Genomic DNA, 21438 nt, shown 5'->3' on the forward strand with positions numbered 1-21438 from the left:
CTGGAAGAGCAGTCAGTGCCCTTAACCACTGAGCTATCTTTCCAGTCCCAGTGAAAGTTTTATAAAGCCAAGTTCTTTTATTATGGAAACTATATACAAAAACAAGAGGGTAATAGAATTTATTCCCATGCCCAGTGCCAGCAGCTATCAAACATTTGCCAACATTTCTTCCTGTCATCCTTCACTAAAAGAGTTTTATTGTTGGACAAACGTAAGCAGAGGAACACACATGAGGCAAATGTTGTGTATAATGGAGCAACTGAAAGCCTTGAAGCCAGGAGCATAAGGAAATAGACCATTTCCGGAAAAACCTTCAGTTACCACAAGAGTAACCATGTCTTGATTTTTATGGTAATGTATCTCACACAGATCTTTATAGTGTTTAAAAATTATTTACGAGTGAGTACGTGTGTCACATGTATGCAGGTGCTAAGAGTAAGTGTGACACATGTATGCAGGTGCTAAGAGTAAGTGTGTCACATGTATGCAGGTGCTAAGAGTAAGTGTGTCACATGTATGCAGGTGCTAAGAGTAAGTGTGTCACATGTATGCAGGTGCTGAGACAGCTGGAAGAGGACATTGGATCTCTTGGAACTGGAGTGACAGATGGTTGTGAGTTGCCATATGAGTGCTGGGAATTGAACCTAGGTCCTCTGCAAGAGCAGCAAGTGCTCCTAACTGCTGAGCCATCTCTCCAGCCTTATATTTATAATTTTACCACTTCAGTATACCCCTCAACCTCTTTTAAAATTGAGGCAATGTCCTGAATGGTACCGAACTCTATCTGTAAACAAGAAAGCCATTCAACTCCTTAAATTTTTTATATTCCCTTTATTTATTTGTATGTGGAGTGCACAGCTAAGGCGTGGGTGTGGGGTTGGACGATAGCGTGTGGGAGTTGATGCTTTCCTTCCACCAGGTGGACCCAGGAGCCTAACTTCAGTCATCAGTTTGGTGACAGACACTTTTTACCCCTCTAGTTGGCTTTTGACTTTCAATTTCTGAACCTCCTGTCCTACCTTCCTAAATTTGGGGGATTATATGACCGCCAAAACCAGTAATAATAATTAGTTTCAAGAGACTAATTACGTGCTGTTAAGGCTTGAACCTTAGTGTCAGGTGTCAGGGCTTCACACATGCTTGGTAAAGATTATGTAACATAGCTGCGTGGTTATCACTTTCCCTGTACTTTAAAAATAAACCTGGTTAGAAGCATTCAGAACACCTGTTTTATACGGTTGGTAATGGCAGGAGAAGGAGACAGAGGCCTGGGAAGGGAAGGCATCGTGAACATAGCTGTGTCCCATGGTGTCTTCCAGGTGCTAGGAGAAGTGATACTGTGTCATCACGAAGGAGCCAAAATTGAATGATTCCTAAAAGTCTGTGTGTCTCCTGGAAGGGTTTCTTTGGTTGTTTTTCCTGTCTCCTGAGGATAAATCCCTGAGTGAGCCAAGGGTGTTCCTTGAAACATATTATTCAGAGAGAAGTAACTAATTAACAAATAGCTCTGGGCTAGATGTTTGCTGAGCTAGAGAGGAGAGGTGGCTTCTCTGAGTAGCAAACAAACCTTGGCCACCACCTTAGGAACTGCAGCTCTTGTGTAGTGGGCTGAGTGTTTGGAGTGTTAAAGCTGGAAGTCAAAGCTGGGGCTTTGCTGATGCTAGCAAGGTTCTGCAGGGTTTCCGGATGTCTGAAAAACAGGAGGGGACTTTAGTGTTTGCTAGAGACAGGCTGTTCATGTTTCAGAAATGTATCCGACCTCTGTCAGTGGCTGAGTGGGTTAAGAACACAAGCATTGAGAAAGCATCTTTGTTATGTGTCTAAAAATCTCCCTGGAGATAAAGTCTCACGGAGAGACAGGTCCAACTGTTTTTATTTGGTGGCTGACACCCAGGATCCACTTGTCAGTTGGTAAAAGTCACAAGTTCCTAAGTTACAGTTGTTAAGGTGGCCTTGGAGGGATACACAGTGTCAGAGGTAAGGAGAAGGTGATTCCCCATCTTTGTTGCAATGATTCACAAATCCAAGTGTCACTTTTACGTAGTGGTGCCTGGGTATTTGGTGTTAGCACCATTTCCTTGGTGACCCAGGGTCAATTCTGATTCAGCCTCCCAAGCTCACGTTCTGGTTTCTGTTATGATGTTCTCCATTCCTGTCACGGATGGGAGAAGGGAAGTAGGCACAAGGAAAGAGGAAGAGCACAATACTGCTGAATTCCTCTTAGTGTACCCTTAACACGAGCTATCTTATCTAAAGCAAGGATTCCTTCAGAACCTCTAGAAATTACCTTGATTGACAGTGGAGGCGGCTGGAGCTCACAGTATGGGTGAAATACTCAAGTGCAGGGATCCCAAGTGTCTGTCTAAATCCCAAGTTTGCTTCCTCTCCTCTTTCTGCCCAACCAACACAAGGTCTTGTTCTATAGTGAGGCTTGCCTAGAATCTCTACGTAGCCCAAACTGGTTTCAGAATCACTATCCTCCTCTTGCACATCTTCCTTCACTGCTCTGCAGAACGATTTTTTTTTTTTTAAACACAGAGTCTACACAGAATTACATATTCAGTTCTGGCTGTCCTATAACCAGGCTGGCCTTGTATGAACAAATGTCCACTTGCCTTTGCCTCTGCCTCTGAAGTGCTGGGATTAAAGATGTGTTCCACTATGCCAGCCTCCACAGATAATTCTTAACTTTTTTTTTTCTTTTTTTTCGGAGCTGGGGACCGAAAATTCTTAACTTTATACTCAAATTTGTCTAATGTCTAAATGTGTGACACATTTTTACCTCTCTATAATAATATTTTAAATCTCATCTATCTACACACACAATTTCAAACATAATATATTAATTAACCATAATACTAGAGAGAAATATAGTTTTTAGTATACAGATATTTGGGAAAAAATAGAAGGTACATGAAACAATCAGATGTTTGTACCCACAGATAGTAAAAAAAATGGATTTAATCATAATTAAAATAGAATAATATTTCACTGAATGTTTATATATCCTCTGTCTTAGTTAGGCTTTTACTGCTGTGAACAGACACCATGACCAAGGCAACTCTTATAAGGACAACATTTAATCGGGGCTGACTTACAGTTTCACAGGTTCAGCCCATCATCATCAAGGCAGGAACATGACAGCATCCAGGCAGCCATGGTGCAGGAGCTGAGAGTTCTACATCTTCATCTGAAGGCTGCTAGCAGAATACTGACTTCCAGGCAGCTAGGATGAGGGTCTTAAAGCCCATGCCCACAGTGACACACCTACTCCAACAGGGCCACACCTCCTAACAGTGTCACTCCCTATGCATACATAAACCATGACATCCTCTCTCATTCTTTTCTCACTTGTTTTGTCTTTTAGGACAGGGTCTCACCCTGGGACTTACCATGTGACCCAGGCTGGGTTGAACTTGTGGTGATTTAGTGTGAGTCTCCAAACGCTGGGATTATAGGTGTGGACACCACTCCCAGCTTACTTTGTCTTCACATACAACATTTAAACTTTATAAATATTTAACTTAACTATTGGGTTGTAGAATGTGTGTGCACGTTTGTGTATGTGTGCATGTGTGTATGCATGTGTGTGTATGTGTGTGTAAGTGCATGTGTGTGAGCATGTGAGGTTGTGTGTATGTGCATGTTGTGTGTGTATGTGTATATGTGTATATATGTGTGTGCATGTGTGTGTACACATATGAAGGTCAGAGGAGAACTTTCACGAGTTGATTCTGTGGATTCCAGGAGTGAAGCTCAAGTCATCAGGCTTGTATGGCGAGTGCTTTTACCTGCTCAACCATCTTGCTGGCCCAAGACATTTCTAACTTCAGTTTTATTTTTTGTGTTTTGTTTATGTTTTGCCTGCATGTACACTTTGCACTGTGTGTATGTCTGGTACTGGAAGAGGCCAGAAGAATGCCTTGAGTGCCCTGGAACTGGAGTTACAGATGTGTGGGTGCAGAGAATTGAACCCAGGCTCTGGAAGAGTAGCCAGTACTCTTCTAAGCCACTACTCCAGCCTCCTATGGAAATTTAAAATAAAGAACGACCAAGTAACGTTTGTAAACTCTTGAAATTATTCATTGCAACACAGTAACACAGGAGCTGACTGAATGCATGCTAAAGGTCAAATAACACAGGCAGTGCGCTGGTTAGTGATGTCGCTGTCTCAGACGAAGGATTCTTGCTTTTGTATAAAACAAATGGGCCTTTGATTTGCATGGTCACTGCAGCCTAGGAGAATTCAGAACAAAGAATACTTACTTCGCTTGTAACACAGTTAGAGCGTAGGCTTAAGTAATTGTATTTCCCACTTTGTCAGTATGAATATCTGACAAGCCACTTGAAAATTATTTGGAATGTTTCCCAATTCTTCACCAAGCCAGGCAGTTCATATGGTATCTCTGAGCCCTTCCAAACCTGCTAATGCCAGTGTCACGTGATTATTGTAACCAAGAGCTCTCCCAGATCTCAGCTATTTCCTTAGAGGTTGGTACCACCCACTCCTGCCCTAGTACAGTTGCTTGACTCTTGGCTACTGCAGGCGATGCTTCACACAGGGCATACAGGAGAACATCTCTGCTCGGTTTAGGCTTTCAGATCAATCTTAGGGAATGCTTTGATTCTTCTCTAATACTGAAACAGAAACCCAGGCAAGCACTGAGCCACAGGCCTGGCTCCTACAGGTTTATAATAACGCAGAGTAAAGCATGTGGTAGCAATGTCTCAAAGTGTCACAGGTTACTGCAGCTCTGCCCAGGTTTGCAAGGTTCTTGACAGGCTGTGAGTCAGCATGGTGCAAAAGAAAAGCACAGACGTTGAGGTCGGATTGGGGGAGGGGAGAGGGTGGACTTTGGGAAGGCATTCCTCTGTGTATTATTGCCAAGCGTAGAAAATACCAGGATGGGGTTATTCTTAGCTCGTAAGTCTGCTAATCTACTAGTCGTTCTGCTGAACATGCATCCACATTCAGCAGTCAAAGCTAATTTTCACCACTCCCAATACCGATTAAGACTCCTAGAATCTGGGTAATTGTGTTCATATTATGGCCCTAGAAGCCCAGACTGGGGAGTCTAGAGATGGTTGTCAGGGGCAGACCCAGAAGAAGAATTCAAGTACAGTCTCTCCCCAGATCCAGTGTCTTAAGATCTTTCTTTATTTTTAATTAAAAGTTGCTAGTGTGTGTGTGTGTCTGTCTGTCTGTCTGTCTGTCTGTCTTCAGACACTTGAGTGCCATGGCATGTGGATGCCAGAGCGCATTGTTCAGGAGATGCTCTGTCCTCCCATTTTTGTGAGGAAGGTCTCTCCTGCTTTTTCTGTCACACTGGCTACCGCGAGCTCTCTGGTCCTGGCTGAGGCTCCTGTTCTGGTATTGGAGCACTGGGTTTCAGGCGCCCACCATCAAATCTAGCTTTTTCACCAGGGTTCTGGGGACCAGACTCAGGTCAGCAGACTCACAGTGCAGGGGCTTTTCCCACTGAGCCATCCCACCAGGATCCTCTGTCCACACTCACACAGGGCCACGCCCATCGGTCCTTTTAAGAAGAAATGGAGCAGAAATAGGAGACCGTACAATTCTATCACACACCCAAGTAAAGCGGAGAGCAAGAGAAGTTGTGAGACCAAGGGTAACCTGGGATAAAGTTAACCTAATGATAACCTGATTGCCTGGGGGCAGAAAAGAAGGAGATAGGAGATGAAAAATTTGTTATACCTTTGCACTGGAGTAGGATTCCCCTCCATCCTTCAACCCTCCCACCCCCAACTCCCCCATCTCCCCTTCTTGTCCCTGTCTCAAATGAAAAATTCTTGCTTTTGCAAGAAACAATTGGGCCTTTGATTTGCATGGTCACTGCAGTCTACGAGAACCGAGAACAAAGAATACTGACTTCGCTTGTAACACAGTTAGAACCTAGGCTTAAGTAATTGTATTTCCCACTTTGTCAGTAGGAGGAGGGTTACACATCACAGGATCTGAGGGGAGCCGGGGGATGGAGCATGTGTGGTCATAAAAATAGAAGCAGGTAGCACAGGCAGAGTCAGTACCCAGCCTGGAGCCAGGGGCCTGGTACTGTTCGTTCTGGCTCTGGTGTAGTGACACATTCTTGGGAGTTGAGCATAGAGTCCAGTAGTAGCTGCCAGGCTTTTGGGAAGCCTTCTGACCCTGCTGGGTTCCTCTCCTCTCCCAAATACTCTGCCTGCCCCAGTACTAGGGATATTGAAGGCTGAATAGATACTGGCCAGCAGAGGGTGGGGAGAAACTGTGCTGTGGTGGGAGCAGGGAGCAGGAAGCAGGAGGGGCACAGGGGATGGGCAGCAGGAATCCAGGAGCAAGCTTAAGCAATCCCCAGCACAGAGACCTTTACTTAGAACTGTGACACACCTATTTGCAGAGACCTGTCAGCCCCTTCACCTTTCCCCAGTGTTTGGTCCTAGAGTTCCCTGTCCCTACAGCAAGAAGAGGGTCAAAACTGAGCAACCCCCAACCTAGCAGAAACCTCACACACAGTCTGCAATGAGGGAAACCACGCTTGTGCGTTTGGCCGTCTCCTCCCACTCTACCCATCCGTTCATTTCTTACATTTTCCAATTCCCAAATAAAGATTAAAGTTCCTAAGGTGGTCTCCTTCCTTCTCTTCCCAATTTTTTTAACCTTATTTAAGGAATCCAAAAGAACTTTTTCCTAGCAACTTCCAAATGTCTTGGTCCAGAATAAATATCCATCTCCCAGTCCCTTTGCTCTCTCTTTCTGATAGTTTCTTTACTGTGTCCTTTTCCAAGTGTTTGGTTTGCTGTCTGAATTCCTGCTCTAGACTGTAGTAACAGAGCGCCTTCCTGCTCTAGACTGTAGTAACAGAGCGCTTTCCTGCTCTAGACTGTAATAACAGAGTGCCTTCCTGCTCTAGACTGTAATAACAGAGCGCCTTCCTGCTCTAGACTGTAATAACAGAGCGCCTTCCTGCTCTAGACTGTAGTAACAGAGCGCCTTCCTGCTCTAGACTGTAATAACAGAGCGCCTTCCTGCTCTAGACTGTAATAACAGAGCGCCTTCCTGCTCTAGACTGTAGTAACAGAGCGCTTCCTGCTCTAGACTGTAATAACAGAGGGCCTTCCTGCTCTAGACTGTACTGTAACAGAGCGCCTTCCTGCTCTAGACTGTAGTAACAGAGCGCTTTCCTGCTCTCTAGACTGTAGTAACAGAGTGCCTTCCTGCTCTAGACTGTAGTAACAGAGGGCCTTCCTGCTCTAGACTGTAGTAACATAGGGCCTTCCTGCTCCTAGACTGTAGTAACCGCTTTCCTGCTCTAGACTGTAAAAACAGAGGGCCTTCTTAGATTTAACAAGGGCCTTCCCTAGACTGTAATAACAAAGATTAACAGAGGGCCTTCCTGCCTAGACTGTAGGACTGAGCGCCTTCCTGCTCTAGACTTAACAGAGCGCCTTCCTGCTCTAGACTGTAGTAACAGAGCGCTTTCCTGCTCTAGACTGTAATAACAGAGCGCCTTCCTGCTCTAGACTGTAATAACAGAGCGCCTTCCTGCTCTAGACTGTAATAACAGCGCCTTCCTGCTCTAGATTGTATGTAGTAGCAGGGTGCCTCCCTGCTTTAGTCTGTAGTAACAGAGAATCTTTTCTGATCAACTGAAACTTCTGAGTGTCTCTCGTGCCATAATTCTGGTCTTATTTTGTCTCTCTCTCTCTCTCTCTCTCTGTGTGTGTGTGTGTGTGTGTGCATATATACATGTGCATACAGGAACCCACAGCAGACAGCAGACAGGCATCGGATGGATGCCTGGAGCTGGAATTAGAGGTGGTTATAAACTCCCTGACATGCATGCTGGGAACTGAGCTCCAGTTCTCTACAGCCGCAGCAAGTCTAAGTCCCCACTTAGGTCACTTTCAAATGTCACCTGCTCTCTAGACATTTTATTCTCAGTGTTGCAGGTGAGGTTCTCTTGGAGCCGAACGGCCATCTATACGACTCTATGTTCAGTTTCGCTGGTGGCTGGAGAGCCTAGTCCACGGGGGTCACCTGTGATGTTAGTAAGCCATCCCACTGTGCCAGGGGGTAAACTACTGACCTAGGCTCCTCACCTGCTGTGTTCTTCCCCATCTTTTGCATCAAAGAGGAAGACACTTTATGGAAGATAATTGGTTCAGAAAGCTGGGAACGGAAGCATCATTTGATTTACGATGTCTTGGAGTGGACAATAGCTTCCATTCCTCGGATGGGATAAGCTAAACCAGCTCCTCTCTCTGCAGGGATAGTGTGGGAGAGACAATGTCTCACTTGCTGGGTTAGTGCTTGGATTGTGACCACACAGGCGAGATTAAAACCAATACCCTCCTGCCCTTCTCTTGGGTCTCAAGAACTGCCTTGCGATTTTGATTTTCTTAGATAAGTAGTTCCCTCAATTAGACCTCATAGCAGAAAAATTTGTTCCTTTGTTATTCTGGGAAGTCATTTGGTGGTTTAAAAATATGGATTTGACTTTCTTTCTTTTTTCTTTCTTTCTTTCTTTCTTTCTTTCTTTCTTTCTTTCTTTCTTTCTTTCTTTCTTTCTTTTGATAGAATTCCTTTGTCATACTATTTTCGTCATTAGAAACCCGGGAAGAAGTAGTTGTGCTGGCCAAGGATGACACAGAATGATTCACTTTTTATTTAAGGCTTGCCATTGCTGAACCTCGGGAGGCTAATTTAGAAGTGAATCATTTATAGAAAGTTCTACCCTGTTCGAGGCAGGGCTTTCTACAATATCCTCTTGAGGGTCTAAATAAAGCACACAGTATCATGTTTCTAAATGTCTGCCTTGTTGCCAATTTTATATCTTTTCTAAGCTGTGAAACTGTTTCTAGTGACCACGGTATTAAGATGCTGTGTATAATATGATACATTGTTTGAAACACTGTTAGAGATTTAGTATGTTATATTGAGAAAATACTAGGCAGGAGATTTTTGGAATGGCTGTTTAGAATACAGAGAAATGAATGTAAATAGTTTAAAGTGACCAGAAATGACTTCTCAATTATTATAATTCAAACTGAGCAATCATGCTTTGATGATATTTGGATGTTTCTTAAAACACCTAATGTTCATGACTTTCAAAGCCATTTACAAGAAATTCACTTCAGAAGCTGTCTTACTCCTTTAGAAATCGAACAGTTTACTACAGAAACTATCCAGTTTTACACAGCATAAAATGTATATTTTGTATACATTTTATGTATATTCAGTTTCTTACTGAAGACTGAATTTATATTAACACTGTAGATAAAGAATTATGTATTAGAAAAAAAACCCACTGAAGCCTGAATTCTTGTTGTGATTTTGACCTGAGACGGACAAACTCTGTGTGGTCTGAGCTGAGGTCCTGTCTGCTGAGAGCACAGGGCTGCATGCTTCATATCTGAGTCAGAAGGATTAGTCGTGCTTACACACTGGGAGGTGATGGGGGCTTAGATGGCCCTGGGCAGATGTTAGATCTCAGAGACTCATTGGAGGGCAAAGAGATTGGAATCTGTCAACCATGGCTACAGTCCTAGACAAAACTTTTTACTCTAAGCCACTGTTTTCTAAGGCAGGAGGAAAAAGGCAAGGCAGATATAGTTCAGTGGTTGGATGTTCTTAAAGATTATTTTGGGAGACGGCCTGTGTATGAAAATGGAGGGCAGCATTCAGCAGTGAATTCTCTTCTTCACCTTGTGATAAGGCAGGGCCTCTCTTGTTTCTATGCTTGCTGCCTATGTGAGCTTTCAGATGATTCTCTGTTCGCCTCCCGGCTCTGTGTAGGAATTCTGGGAGTATAGATGTGAGCAACTGCATTTGGCTTTTGCGTGGATTCTGGAGGTTGAACTCATATTGCCAGACTTGCCTGGCAAGCACCCTAACCACTGAGTTACCTTGCTGTCCCTGAAGCAGGTTCTTACCATGTTTGGGACCATGCCCTAAAACAAACAGATAAACACACACCCGTAGGTTGCTTATCTCTAATCGGAAAGGCTTAGAACTCGATGTATTCTGGATTCCAGTTTCATTTTGTATTTTGGAATACTTGCACATTTAATACAAAGTTTATTTACAAATTAATTTCATGCAAGTAAATAGAAGATAACAGTGTGTAACGCTTTAAAAAGTAATTTTGGGCAGAAAACAAAGATTTGTGGCATAGAATATTCCACAACATATTGAGGTGCAAGATGTTTGGATTGTGGAACATTCTGAATCTGGACTTTCAAGTTAGTGCTGTGCAGCCTGAAAGACAACATTACCTGGATCTGTTGTAACTTCAAGTTGTGTAAGTAGCTGGTACCCACAATGCACCAGTGTCTCTTGTCCTTGATACTGGTCTTCTTTTATTCTTTCTGGCATCCATCTCCTCAGTGTGTTGTGTTCAGTGTTATATACAGTTGAAGTAGATGCTGCTATCCACTGCGTTTTAGCAAAAGTGGGAGCCCATAGTGAAACAGTGTATACCTCACCCCAGTACCAGCACAGTTAGGAGTTACAAGTTTTAATGTAACATGTTTTCTCTTGAGAATGTGATGGTTTGAATAAGAATGGCCCCCATAAGTTCATATATTTGAATGCTTAGCCAGCATGGAGTGGAACTATTTGAAAGGATTAGAAGGATTAGGAGGTGTGGCCTTGTGGGAGGAAATGCGCCATTAGGAGTGGGCTTTGAGGTTTCAAAAGCCCACACCAAGCCCAGTCTCTCTCTGCTTTTGGATTAGGGTGTAACTCGTAGCTGCTTCTCCAATAGCTTGTTTGTATGGCTCCTGGCATGATAATGGACTAAGCCTGTGAATTAAATGCTTTCTTTCCTAAGAGTTGACTTGGTCATGGTGTCTCTTCACAGCAGTAGAACAGTGACTGTGACTAAGGCTGATCTTTTCAGAAGATTTTTTTTTTTTTTTTGATGGGGTCATTAGACAGTCTTCGCTGGCCTAGAACTCACTATCTAGACCAGCCTATAAAACTTAGACAATATGAGCTTCCCAGGCTGGGAACGATGGTTCTGCAGTTAAAAGCACTGGCTGCTCTTCCTGAGGATCAGAGTTCAGATGCCAGTACCCATACCAGAGCTCACAACCACCCGCAGACCCAACTCCAGGGGGATCAAACACCTCTAGTATCCTTAGACACCTTCACTCAGATGTATATACATATGCATAATTAAAGATAAATAACTCTGAAAAAAAAGAAAGATAGAATAGACCAGGTCAAACCTAGTCATTAACAACAGAAAGACAATCACATGGTTTTCTTACGTGTAATGATGGGGCGAAAAATCTTCACATGAGAGAGCGAATGCTCGGTTTATTTATTTTCAATTTCTTTTTTATTTTCTGCAGTAACACTGACTGATGTTTCTATCATTCTTATTTGAAATAAAGGGCACACAAAAAAAAGCGAGATTCTTGGGAAAACTGAGATATAAGAAAGCAGTTATATGAGAATTTTTACTACTGCTACCGTAGGTAGCCACAAGCAATAACGGTTTCAGCTGCTTTCACTTGAAACTGAACCCGTAGGAGTGGGTGTGTTTCTTTTTCCTGACTCTTTTTCCTGTTTTGGGGACTCTTCCTCTTGCCTTGTCCAACCTCCAGATTTGCGTGTGATCTTTTTGTATCTTGTTTTGTTGTGTTTGGTCCTTGTCTCTTGGAGGCCTGCTCTTTTCTGAGGGAAGATGTAGGGGGAGTGTTTCTGGGAATGGAGAGGTGGGTGAGGGGGTGGGGAGGGGATGGGTAAACAACATACACCAGGAGGGTTGGGGGAGTAGAGACTGCGGTTGGCCGGAATGGACTGTGTGAAATAAGAATCTATCCGCAACAATGAAAAAACCATACCCACAGATAGTGAGTTTCTAGGTGTGTGAACCATAACCTCCCTCTTCACTTAATGTTGGGACACTAGACTCTTTGGCCAGCGCAGTTCCAGTTCCTGTTTAAGGAAAGCATCAAACAAAAGAGAGCTGGAAATGAACTTCCTGGGGTTTTAAAAATAATTTGGATACGTTTGGGTCATTTGTTCATCTGTGTGTGGGCTAGACCATCTCCTGAAGCACTAGGGACAAATATTTATTCTGCACCATCCACAAAGTATCCTTGAAGAATATGACAGGGCTCCTCTGTAGGAAACGTAACTTTAATGTACCCTGTTGGTTCTGGGCTAGCTGTCCTGGCCAGATGAGCTCCAATGATCAGTAGTAACAAGTACGCATCACATCGGGAATTTAAAAACACCAGGAAAGTAGCAATTAAAGTATAAATACACAGAAAGAATGCTGTCCATGAGTTATCTTTTAAAGTGTTGAGTAATGTGATTTATTAGTCAGGGTTGTCTAGAGGAACAGAACTGATAGAATATATATATGTGTATATACACACATATATATACACACACATATATATACACACACATATCACACACATATACACATATATACACACACATATAAACATATACACATATACATATATGTGTGTGTATATATATGTGTGTATATATTCATAAAATCATACACACACATATATATATATACATATATACACACACATATATATATAACAAGTATACACACACACACACATATATATATATGACTTATTAGTGTGGCTTACAGGCTGTGATCCAGCTAGTCCAACAATGGCTGTCTCCCATGACAAGCCTAAGAACTCATTAGTTGTTCAGTCCACAAGTCTGAATGTCTCAGCTCATCTGCCTTCAGTATTTGTCAGAATTCCGAAGTAGGCTCTAATGCCGGTGACGTAAGAGTAAGGGCCAGCACTCAGAGCAGAAGCCTCTTTCCTCCTTGTTCTTACATAGGCTACCACCAGTAGGTGTGGCCCAGAGTCCGACTTCTAGTGCTTATGGATTTGTGCCTTCAGCTGACCCAGTTAACGAATAAAAACCCCTCATGTGCCTGACAACTCAGGTTTTTAGTTATTCCTGATGTAGTCAAGTTGACAACCAAGAGTGGCCATCGCATACGATTTCTGGGGGGAAATAAAATTTATCCTGGCTGTGACCTTTAAAATGAGCAGCATCTAATGTCTTCTTCCTGGGCCCTGCAGTTGAAGGAGCTCCCATGCCTAGTTGAGCTATTATTCAGAAAGCGTCTGTCTCATGGGAACAGCAGGGCAGTGGTACTTAGAACTGTTGATTGGTAAACTTCTTATGTTTAGTCCCTTACTGAATTTTGTAAGAACCCTGACTGTATCCCAAGCTTTAGCCATGCCATCCAGGCCTCAGGGTCTCATTGTGTAGCCCGGGCTGATCTGGAACTCACAGAGGTCCTTCTGCTGGATACTGAATCCGTGAGAGTCAAATAACAACCCAGGTGTTTTACAAGGGGGACGAGAGCCAAGGGAGAGCTGGCAATGGGCGATTTCTCTTTGTAAGAACCTGCACCAGCCGGAGCAGCAGGCACATGGGCGGGAGGTTACTCGGGTTTTACTCCAGTGAAGCAGGCCGTGAAGCTCAAGTCCCAGAAATACAGGGAGGTGGCTTTTGTATAATCAAAAGTTCGAGCTGTTGGGGAAGATTTATAGAATATTGGCCCTTGGTGGGCTAGCCAACTTTGATAGAAATAAAAAAAGTCATTTTTCTTTTTTCTTCACAAACCTGAGGCTTGGTTTGTGCTAGGCAAGATGTCTGCCACTGAGCTATGCCCTCAATTTTGCTTAAATTGCTATTTTGAATCACTATGATACAAAGGAAATAAAATATCCCCTTTCAAAAAAGATAAGGCCTGGGCTGGAGAGATGGCTCAGCGGTTAAGAGTACTGACTGTTCTTCCAGAAGTCCTGAGTTCAATTCCCAGCACCCACATGGTGGGTCACAACCATCTGTAATGGGATCTGATGCCCTCTTCTGGTGAGTCTGAAGACAGCAATGATGTACTCACATGCATACAATAAATTAAAAAAAAAAAAAAAAGATAAGGCCAGGCGTGTTGGTGCATTCCTTTGATCCCAGTACTCAGGAGGCAGAGGCAGGCAGATCTCTGTGAGTTCAAGGCCAGCTTGGTGTACAGAGTGGGTTCAGCGAAAAACAAAACAAAACAACAGAAAGAAATATTTACTGGTGTTGACGTGCATTTTCACGGTAGCGTGTGCCTCACTACCATGCATGTGCTTCCTGAGGACCTTTGGGAATAGAACTTAGATTTCGGAGGAGAATCACATAGTTTAAACCACTTTGAGGTCGATGAGAGTTGAACTCAGACCCTTGAGTCTGACACATGACGACTTTGTGACTGTAAGCAAATTAATTCATCTTGCTAAGTCTCCATTTCCTGTTGGTGATATGAGGACAACAACGTCCTTTACATAGTCATTGTGAGTGTTCTGTGAGAGAGTGGATATAAATCACTTAGCATAGTGTCTGGTCTTCAGAAATGCTGAAGACATGTGCAATTCTAGCATGTGAAAACGTTGCCTCGGGCTGGAGAGATGACTCAGTGGTTAAGAGCACTGATTGCTCTTCCAGAGGTCCTGAGTTCAAATCCCAGCAACCACATGGTGGCTCACAACCATCTGTAATGAGATCTGATGCCCTCTTCTGGTGTGTCTGAAGACAGCTACAGTGTACTTATATATAATAAATAAATCTTTAAAAAAAAAAAAAAAAAAAAAAAAAAGCGTTGCCTCGAACTCTGCCCAGACAGAGTTCTAATACACTTTATGACAGGGACTTTTACATCATAAATTGAGGACTACTTCATTCAATAAACATTTACTGAACAAGTTCATTGATGGCCAGGGTGTTTTGTTGAAGAAGACTAACGAGCTTTTTTCTCTCTTTGCAGATCCTATTTTGTACTTTAAACACACCTAAAATTGACATGGGAAAACTCCTGGGTGGGCAGCTGGGTCTTGAAGATTTCATATTTGCCCATGTGAAAGGCACTAAAAAGGAAGTGAACGTTTATAAATCAGAGGATTCACTTGGACTCACCATCACGGATAACGGTGTTGGCTATGCTTTTATCAAGGTGAGTTTTTGAAAAAAAAATTATAGGGTGACCCAGTTAAGACAATCTTCCAGAGCAAAGAGAGTTACAAATTCTCTTCGGGCAGAGCTAGCCAGCTCAGCTGGGGTTCACAAATTGGTAGTTCACTTTTATTTTAAAAAATGTTTGAAGATAGCATTTTTGGAAAGCTCTTTTTGAAATTCTTCCCTTTGCTTTACTCAACCTCTACAGTTTAAAACTTGAGAAGAGTGGACCAGCCCCAGCCCTGGTGCCTTCTCATTACTCCCGGAATTAACCTGCCTCTGTCCCTCTGAGGTCTTTCTGGATGGTTTTTAGAGACTTAATGTTATTTATAACTGCAGGGTTTTTGTTGTTGTTGTTGTTTATTTGTTTATTTGTTTTTTATGTGTGTGTATATGTGTTGCCAAAGTGAGCACGCTACACAGATATTTTAAAACATTCTTCAGAGGTATCTCAATAGTCTAATTCTTTCGTTTGAATACAAAAGAGTAATATAGAGCCTCAAGGAGAAGTTAAAGAAGTGTGAGAATGAGAATAGCCAAGAAAAATTCTGCTGTAATAAATGCAGCCATGCCATCCTGTGTGAGTGTGTGTGTGTGTGAGTGTGAGTGTGCATGTGTATGAGTGTATGTATATGTGTGAGTGTGAGTGAGTGTGCGTGTGTATGAGTGTATGTATGTGTGTGAGTGTGTGTTTGTGTGCGTGTGTGTGTGTGTGTGTGTGTGTGTGTGTGAGAGAGAGAGAGAGTGTGTGAGTATGCGTGTGTATGAATGTATGTATGTGTGTGTGAGTGTGTGTGTATGTGTGTGATTATGTGTGTGTGTGTATGTTTGTGTGTGAGTGTGTGTGTGTGTGTGTGTGTGTGTGTGTGTGTGTGTGTGTGTGTGTGTGAGTGTGTGTATGTGAGTGTGTGTATGAGTGTGTGTATGAGTGTGTGTATGTGTGAGTGTGTGTGAATGTGAGTGTGTATGTGAGCATATGTGAATATATGAGTGTGTGTGAGTGTGTGTGTATGAGTGTGAGTGTGTATGTGAGCCTGTGTGAGTATGTGAGTGTGTGTGAGTGGGTATATGTGTGTGCGATCTGAGTGTGTGAGTGTGTGTGTATGCGTGTGAGTGTGTGTGTGATGTGTGTGAGTGTGTGTGTGAGTGTGAGTATGAGAGTGTGTGTGTGAGTGTGAGTGTGTGTGTGTGTATGTGTGTGAGTGTGCATGCGTATGGATTGGTTCAGGTACCTCTGTGCATGCTAAAATCTGTGACTGTTCAAGTGTACAATACAAATAGCATAGTATTTGCATATAACCCATGTACATCCTCCTGACAGCTGAGATCATCTCTAGATCTCTTACGACATCTATATAAATAGTTATTGCATCATGTTGCTTAGAAACCAAGGAAAACTCTGTATATGTCCAGTACAAACACACTTGTTGCATGTTCTCTTGGGGCTGTGTCTTGCTATGTAGCCAGGCTGTCTAGGGACTCCTGAGCTCCAGCGATCCTTTTGCCTCAGGCTGGCTGCTATATTAGTCAGGATTCTTTATCATAATGACTTCCAGTCTGCAGTCCAACTAACCCAACAACGGTCAGCTGTGAATGGAAGTCCAAGAATCTAGTAGTTGCTCAGTCCCACGAGGATAGTTGTTTCAGCTGCTCTCCTGTATAAACTGGAATCCAGGCTCCAACAGATGTGCCACCCAGTAAGTGCAAGCAGGCAAAGAAGAGTGAGTCTTCCTTCTTCCGATGTCCTTATGTAGACTTTCGGCAGAACGTGTGGCCCAGATTAAAGGTGTGTATCTCTACGCCTGGATCTGGAACTTGCTTTGTCCCAGGCTGGCCTTGAACTCAGAGACCTGCTTGCCTCAGTCTCTTAGGATTAAAGGCAGGTACGTCATGGCCACGATGCCTCAAGATCTAGATCAAAAGCGTGTGTCGTCCCACGTCGTGATCCAGGTCAGAAGTCTGTGTCTTTTGGTCTGAAGATCTGGATCACAGGTTTGCCTTGCATTTCTGGACTGTAGTTCATTCAGATGTAGTCAAGTTGACAACCAGGAGTAGCCATTACGGCTACCTTAACCGCAGCTTACGGAGAGTGTTCATCAAACACCAGTCACTCTGCATGCATTTTTGTTTAACGTTCACAGTAATTCTAGTTTGGTTTATTTTAATTTAATTTTATGTGTGTGGTGGCAGCTGTGGCAGGGTGTGGCTTGTGTGTATGTGCATGTGTGTGCGTCTGTGAGCGTGTGTGTGTGTGTGTGTGTGTGTGTGTGTGTGTGTGTGTGTGTGTGTCAGCCAGAGGCTCACATTGGATGGCTTCTTTAGTCTTGTATTTTATGTTTTGAGACAAGGTCTTTCACCGAGTCTCAAGCTCACAGACGAGGTTAGGATGGCTGTCAAGTGAACCTTTGGGATTGCCTGATCCAGCTCCCCATGGCTGGAATTGGAGGTGTGTGGCTGGCTCTTTATGAGATCTAAGCTGGAGTTGCATCGCACAGACTTCGCCAACTGAACCATCTCCCGTTCTCACAGACATCTTATTTCACTGGTGCAGTGTCTTTTTATTTTTTTTTTTATTTTTTTTTAAGATTTATTTATTTTATGTATATGAGAACACTGTCTTCAGACACACCAGAAGAAGGCATCAGATCCCATTACAGATGGTTGTGAGCCACCATGTGGTTGCTGGGATTTGAACTCAGGACCTCTGGAAGAGCAGTCAGTGCTCTAACCACTGAGCCATCTCTCCAGCCCGCAGTGTCTTTTTAAATCTCCAGTGCAGCACATTTCTTTTTAAAAGCACAGTTTAATGAATGTTCACGGACTAGCGGCAATACAGGGGCGTAAGATTCATAGGAACTGCACGTCTGCTACCCCGAAGGCTTCCCTGTGCACTCTAACATCTGCCATCTGCCCCGAAAGGTGATACCCACTGCCACTTGCTTCTTTCGAGATTTATAGAATCATGCTTTACGTATCTGCAGTCTCTGCCTTTCTCTGTGCGTCTTTGCAACGTGTCCATGGTGCATTTATTACCAAAGTGCAAAGACAGGATGAGGACGGTTAAATAGCTTGGTCAAAATTACAAGGCTGGGCAGGTTCTGGATTTGAACCCAAGGAGTCTGACTCTGGAGCCCGCATTTCCATGCCCTGAGCTAAGAGTCAGTATAGACTTTGCGCAGACGAGCACGGTTTATGACGGCCTTCTTAGTTGGTGCACGGTCACCCTTTGGGATGCAAGTTGAAGCTATCTTGGCTGTAGATGCCTCTCCAACTGCCTGCTCGATAGGTTGGCTATTTTTAGCTCTGCAGAAGACAGAAATGCACCGGAGGTGGAGTGGGTGACCAAATGGAAAACCCTTGAGCTGGGAGTCATGTGGGAGAGTCCAGGGGAAGTTCAGGACACCAGGTACAGCCTACTGTCTGCAGAGGAGGGCTCAGAAGGGTGTGTGGATGCTTTAGAAGTTAGCCTCTGGCCCTCTGACATTCCAAGTTTTCTTTCTTTCTTTCTTTCTTTCTTTCTTTCTTTTCTTTCTTTCTTTCTTTCTTTCTTTCTTTCTTTCTTTCTTTTTTTTTTCTGTCTTGTCAAACATGTCCCTGCCTCAAAGTACTGGTCACTAGTCCTTTGGAGACAGAGGGCACGGTAAGAACGGAGGAAGCCAACACATAGTCTATTTTAAGATATGGATAAAATTTTTTATAAATTGGATAATTTCAAAGTTGAAAATATCCCAATAATCCTGAAAATAAATTTGATAGACAATTTACCTAAATGTCCAGTTTTTATCAGTTTCTAACTTACTGTGCTTTTCACACACATTTATATCTATATCTGTACTTCTGTTTAGATTCATCTTTTTTACTCCTTACCACTTCAGGGGGTAATCACTGAGAACAAAAGTATTCTTTATGCTACATATACCCATAGTACGATTATGAAATGGAGAAGAATCAAACACTGGTTTGACTCGACAAACTGATCCCCAGGGCTGAGGATGTAGTTCAGTGGTTAGAGTGCTTGCCTTGCATGCATTGTGGGTTCTGTCCCCAGCACAGCATAAACGTGGCCATAGTGGTGAACACCTGTGATCCCAACACTCAGATAGCAAAGGCAGAGTGAAGAAGTTCCACATCATTGTTGGCTCTGTGGAGAGTTCGAAATAAGCCTTATTTTGAGCTCTCTCTCATCACAAAACAAAACAAAGAAGGAAAAACTTACCTCTAGTCCACTTCGGTTTTCTTGGCCCTTCTGTAAGCCCAGTGCAGCATCCTGCTTTCTGATAGCCGTTCCGTGTCTCTGGATTTTTCTAGGGTTCCCCCTATTATTTTCCTTGGTTTAAAGAAAAAAACATTACGTGTGTGGGCATCTTTCCTGCACGAACCTCTGTGCACCCTGTGAACACCTGGTGCCTGCAGAGGTCAGAAGGGTGTCAGATCACCTGACCTGGAATAAAGATGGCTGTGCCATGTGGGTGCGGAGAACTGCACCTGGGTCCCCTGCAAGAGCAGTCAATGCTCTTAACCTCTGAGCCATCTCTTCAGTCCCTAGTCTGTTACTTTCTGATGTGCTCTCATATTGAGAGACAGGCTGTACTCTCTGGTAAGGGAAATTATCCAAGTGCTGAAGATTCCACAGGGGACCACTTTGGAAGGGCCAAGATGAGAGGAAAGAGTTCTTTAGATTCTTAAGTGAATGTAGACTGATGTATTCTCTATATATACTAATGAATGTTTGTCTTTCACTTTCCTTGCTTCTTTGGATCAGATAGTACCCTGAGCGATATTAGGAATCTCTGTTCAGTTACTGTTCAGACACATTGTATTTCAGAAGTTTATATCCATTGACATCTCATTTAAATTAAAAAAAAAGTGTTCAATGGGTATAGGTATATGTAGAGGCCAAAGGTCAACATCAGGTGGTGTCCCTTGAAAGTTATCTACAGCCTTTTCTGAGACAGAATCTCTCACTGGGATCTGGGCAATTCCCAGACAGCCTATCACCTCAGCCTCTTCAAGCTGGGATTAGACACACAGGCACCACTCCTGGCGTTTTTGTGTTCCCATGCTTGCACTCATAGCCAACACTTGGCTGACTGAGCTATCCCTTCTGGGCCCAGTATACTGCTTGTTCTTTGTTGGTTCTTCTTTTCTTTTTCCTTCCTTCCTTCCTTTTCCTTCCTTCCTTCCTTCCTTCCTTCCTTCCTTCCTTCCTTCCTTTCTTTCCTTTTTTTTTTTCCTTCCTTCCCCTTCCCCCTCCCTCCTTTCTGCTCCTCCTCCCCTCCCCTCCCCTTCCTCCTCCTCCTCCTCCTCCCTCCTCCTCCTCCTCCTCCTTTCCTTCTTCTTCTTCTTCTTCTTCTTCTTCTTCTTCTTCTTCTTCTTCTTCTTCTTCTTCTTCTTCTTCTTCATTTTTTTGGTCAGCGTGGCACAAACTAGTTATCTGGGAAGAGGACCTAAGAGAAAAAGCCTCCATCAGACTGGCCCTATAGACCAGTGGTTATTTTATTGCTGCTTCAAAAACTGTAATCTTGCTATTGCTCTGAATCATAACATAATTATCTGCGTGTTCCAATGGTCTTAGGTGACCCCTCTGAAAGGGTCATTCAGCTCCAAAGGGCTGGGACTCATAGGTCGAGAACTGCCATCACAGGCAGATCTTTGAGGCGTGTTCTTGATTAATGATTGATGGATGAGTGTTTGCTCGATGTGCACACTGCCACTGCAGAGCAGGTGACCGTGCGTTCCGTAAGAGAGCAGGCTGAGCAAGCCAGGAGGAGCAATCCAAAAGCAGTACCCCTCCACGGTCTCTGTGTCATTTCCTGACTCCTGGCTCTGGCCTTAAGTTCCTGCCTTGGCTTCCCTCACTGGGACCCACGAAATCTAAGCCAAATTGATCCCTTCTTTCTCATTGCTGCTTTTGTTTTTTTTTTTTTTTTTTTTTTTTTTTTTTTTTTTTTTTTTGAGAGAGAGAGAGAGAGAGTCTTACACAACCCTGTCTGTTCTGAACTCATTATGCAGACTAGGCTGCCTCAAAGTCACAGAGATCCTCCTGCCTCTGCCTCCAGAGTACTGAGATTAAAGACATGCACCACCATTGCCAGCCCTGGTCATGGTGTTTTATCCCAGCAACCGAACCCTAGCTGAGACACCCACCACCTCAGTTTTTATTCTGTTGGCTCAGGAGTCCAGGATCAGATCACACATAAAATAGCCAGCGCTCCCACACGCTCCCACATGCAGGACGTCTTCGGGTGCCCTTCTCCAGGTTTTACCTTTCTGTTCTCCTCCCTGTCTCTGCTTCATGTGTGTGGCCCACAGGTGCTCTGACTCTCCCTGCTGCTGCCTGGGTTCTCTCCTGCTGCTGCCTGGGTTCTGGTACCTGCCTTTCCTCCTCTGGTCTGGGCATTCTCTTGAGGTTTCTACTGCCTTACAGCTTGGTGACC

At 43.6% G+C, this 21438-nt stretch overlaps 1 protein-coding gene across 1 annotated transcript in view; it reads left to right on the plus strand.

The window, feature by feature from the left end:
- Gipc2 (GIPC PDZ domain containing family member 2) overlaps positions 1–21438 on the plus strand; it is a 78694-nt gene that overhangs the window by 15388 nt on the left and 41868 nt on the right. The window contains 1 exon segment of the mRNA XM_032898256.1: positions 14814–14999. Coding sequence (XP_032754147.1) covers positions 14814–14999 — 186 coding nt within the window.

This window comes from Rattus rattus, chromosome 3, assembly GCF_011064425.1.
Source record: "Rattus rattus isolate New Zealand chromosome 3, Rrattus_CSIRO_v1, whole genome shotgun sequence".
NCBI classification, from domain to species: domain Eukaryota; kingdom Metazoa; phylum Chordata; class Mammalia; order Rodentia; family Muridae; genus Rattus; species Rattus rattus.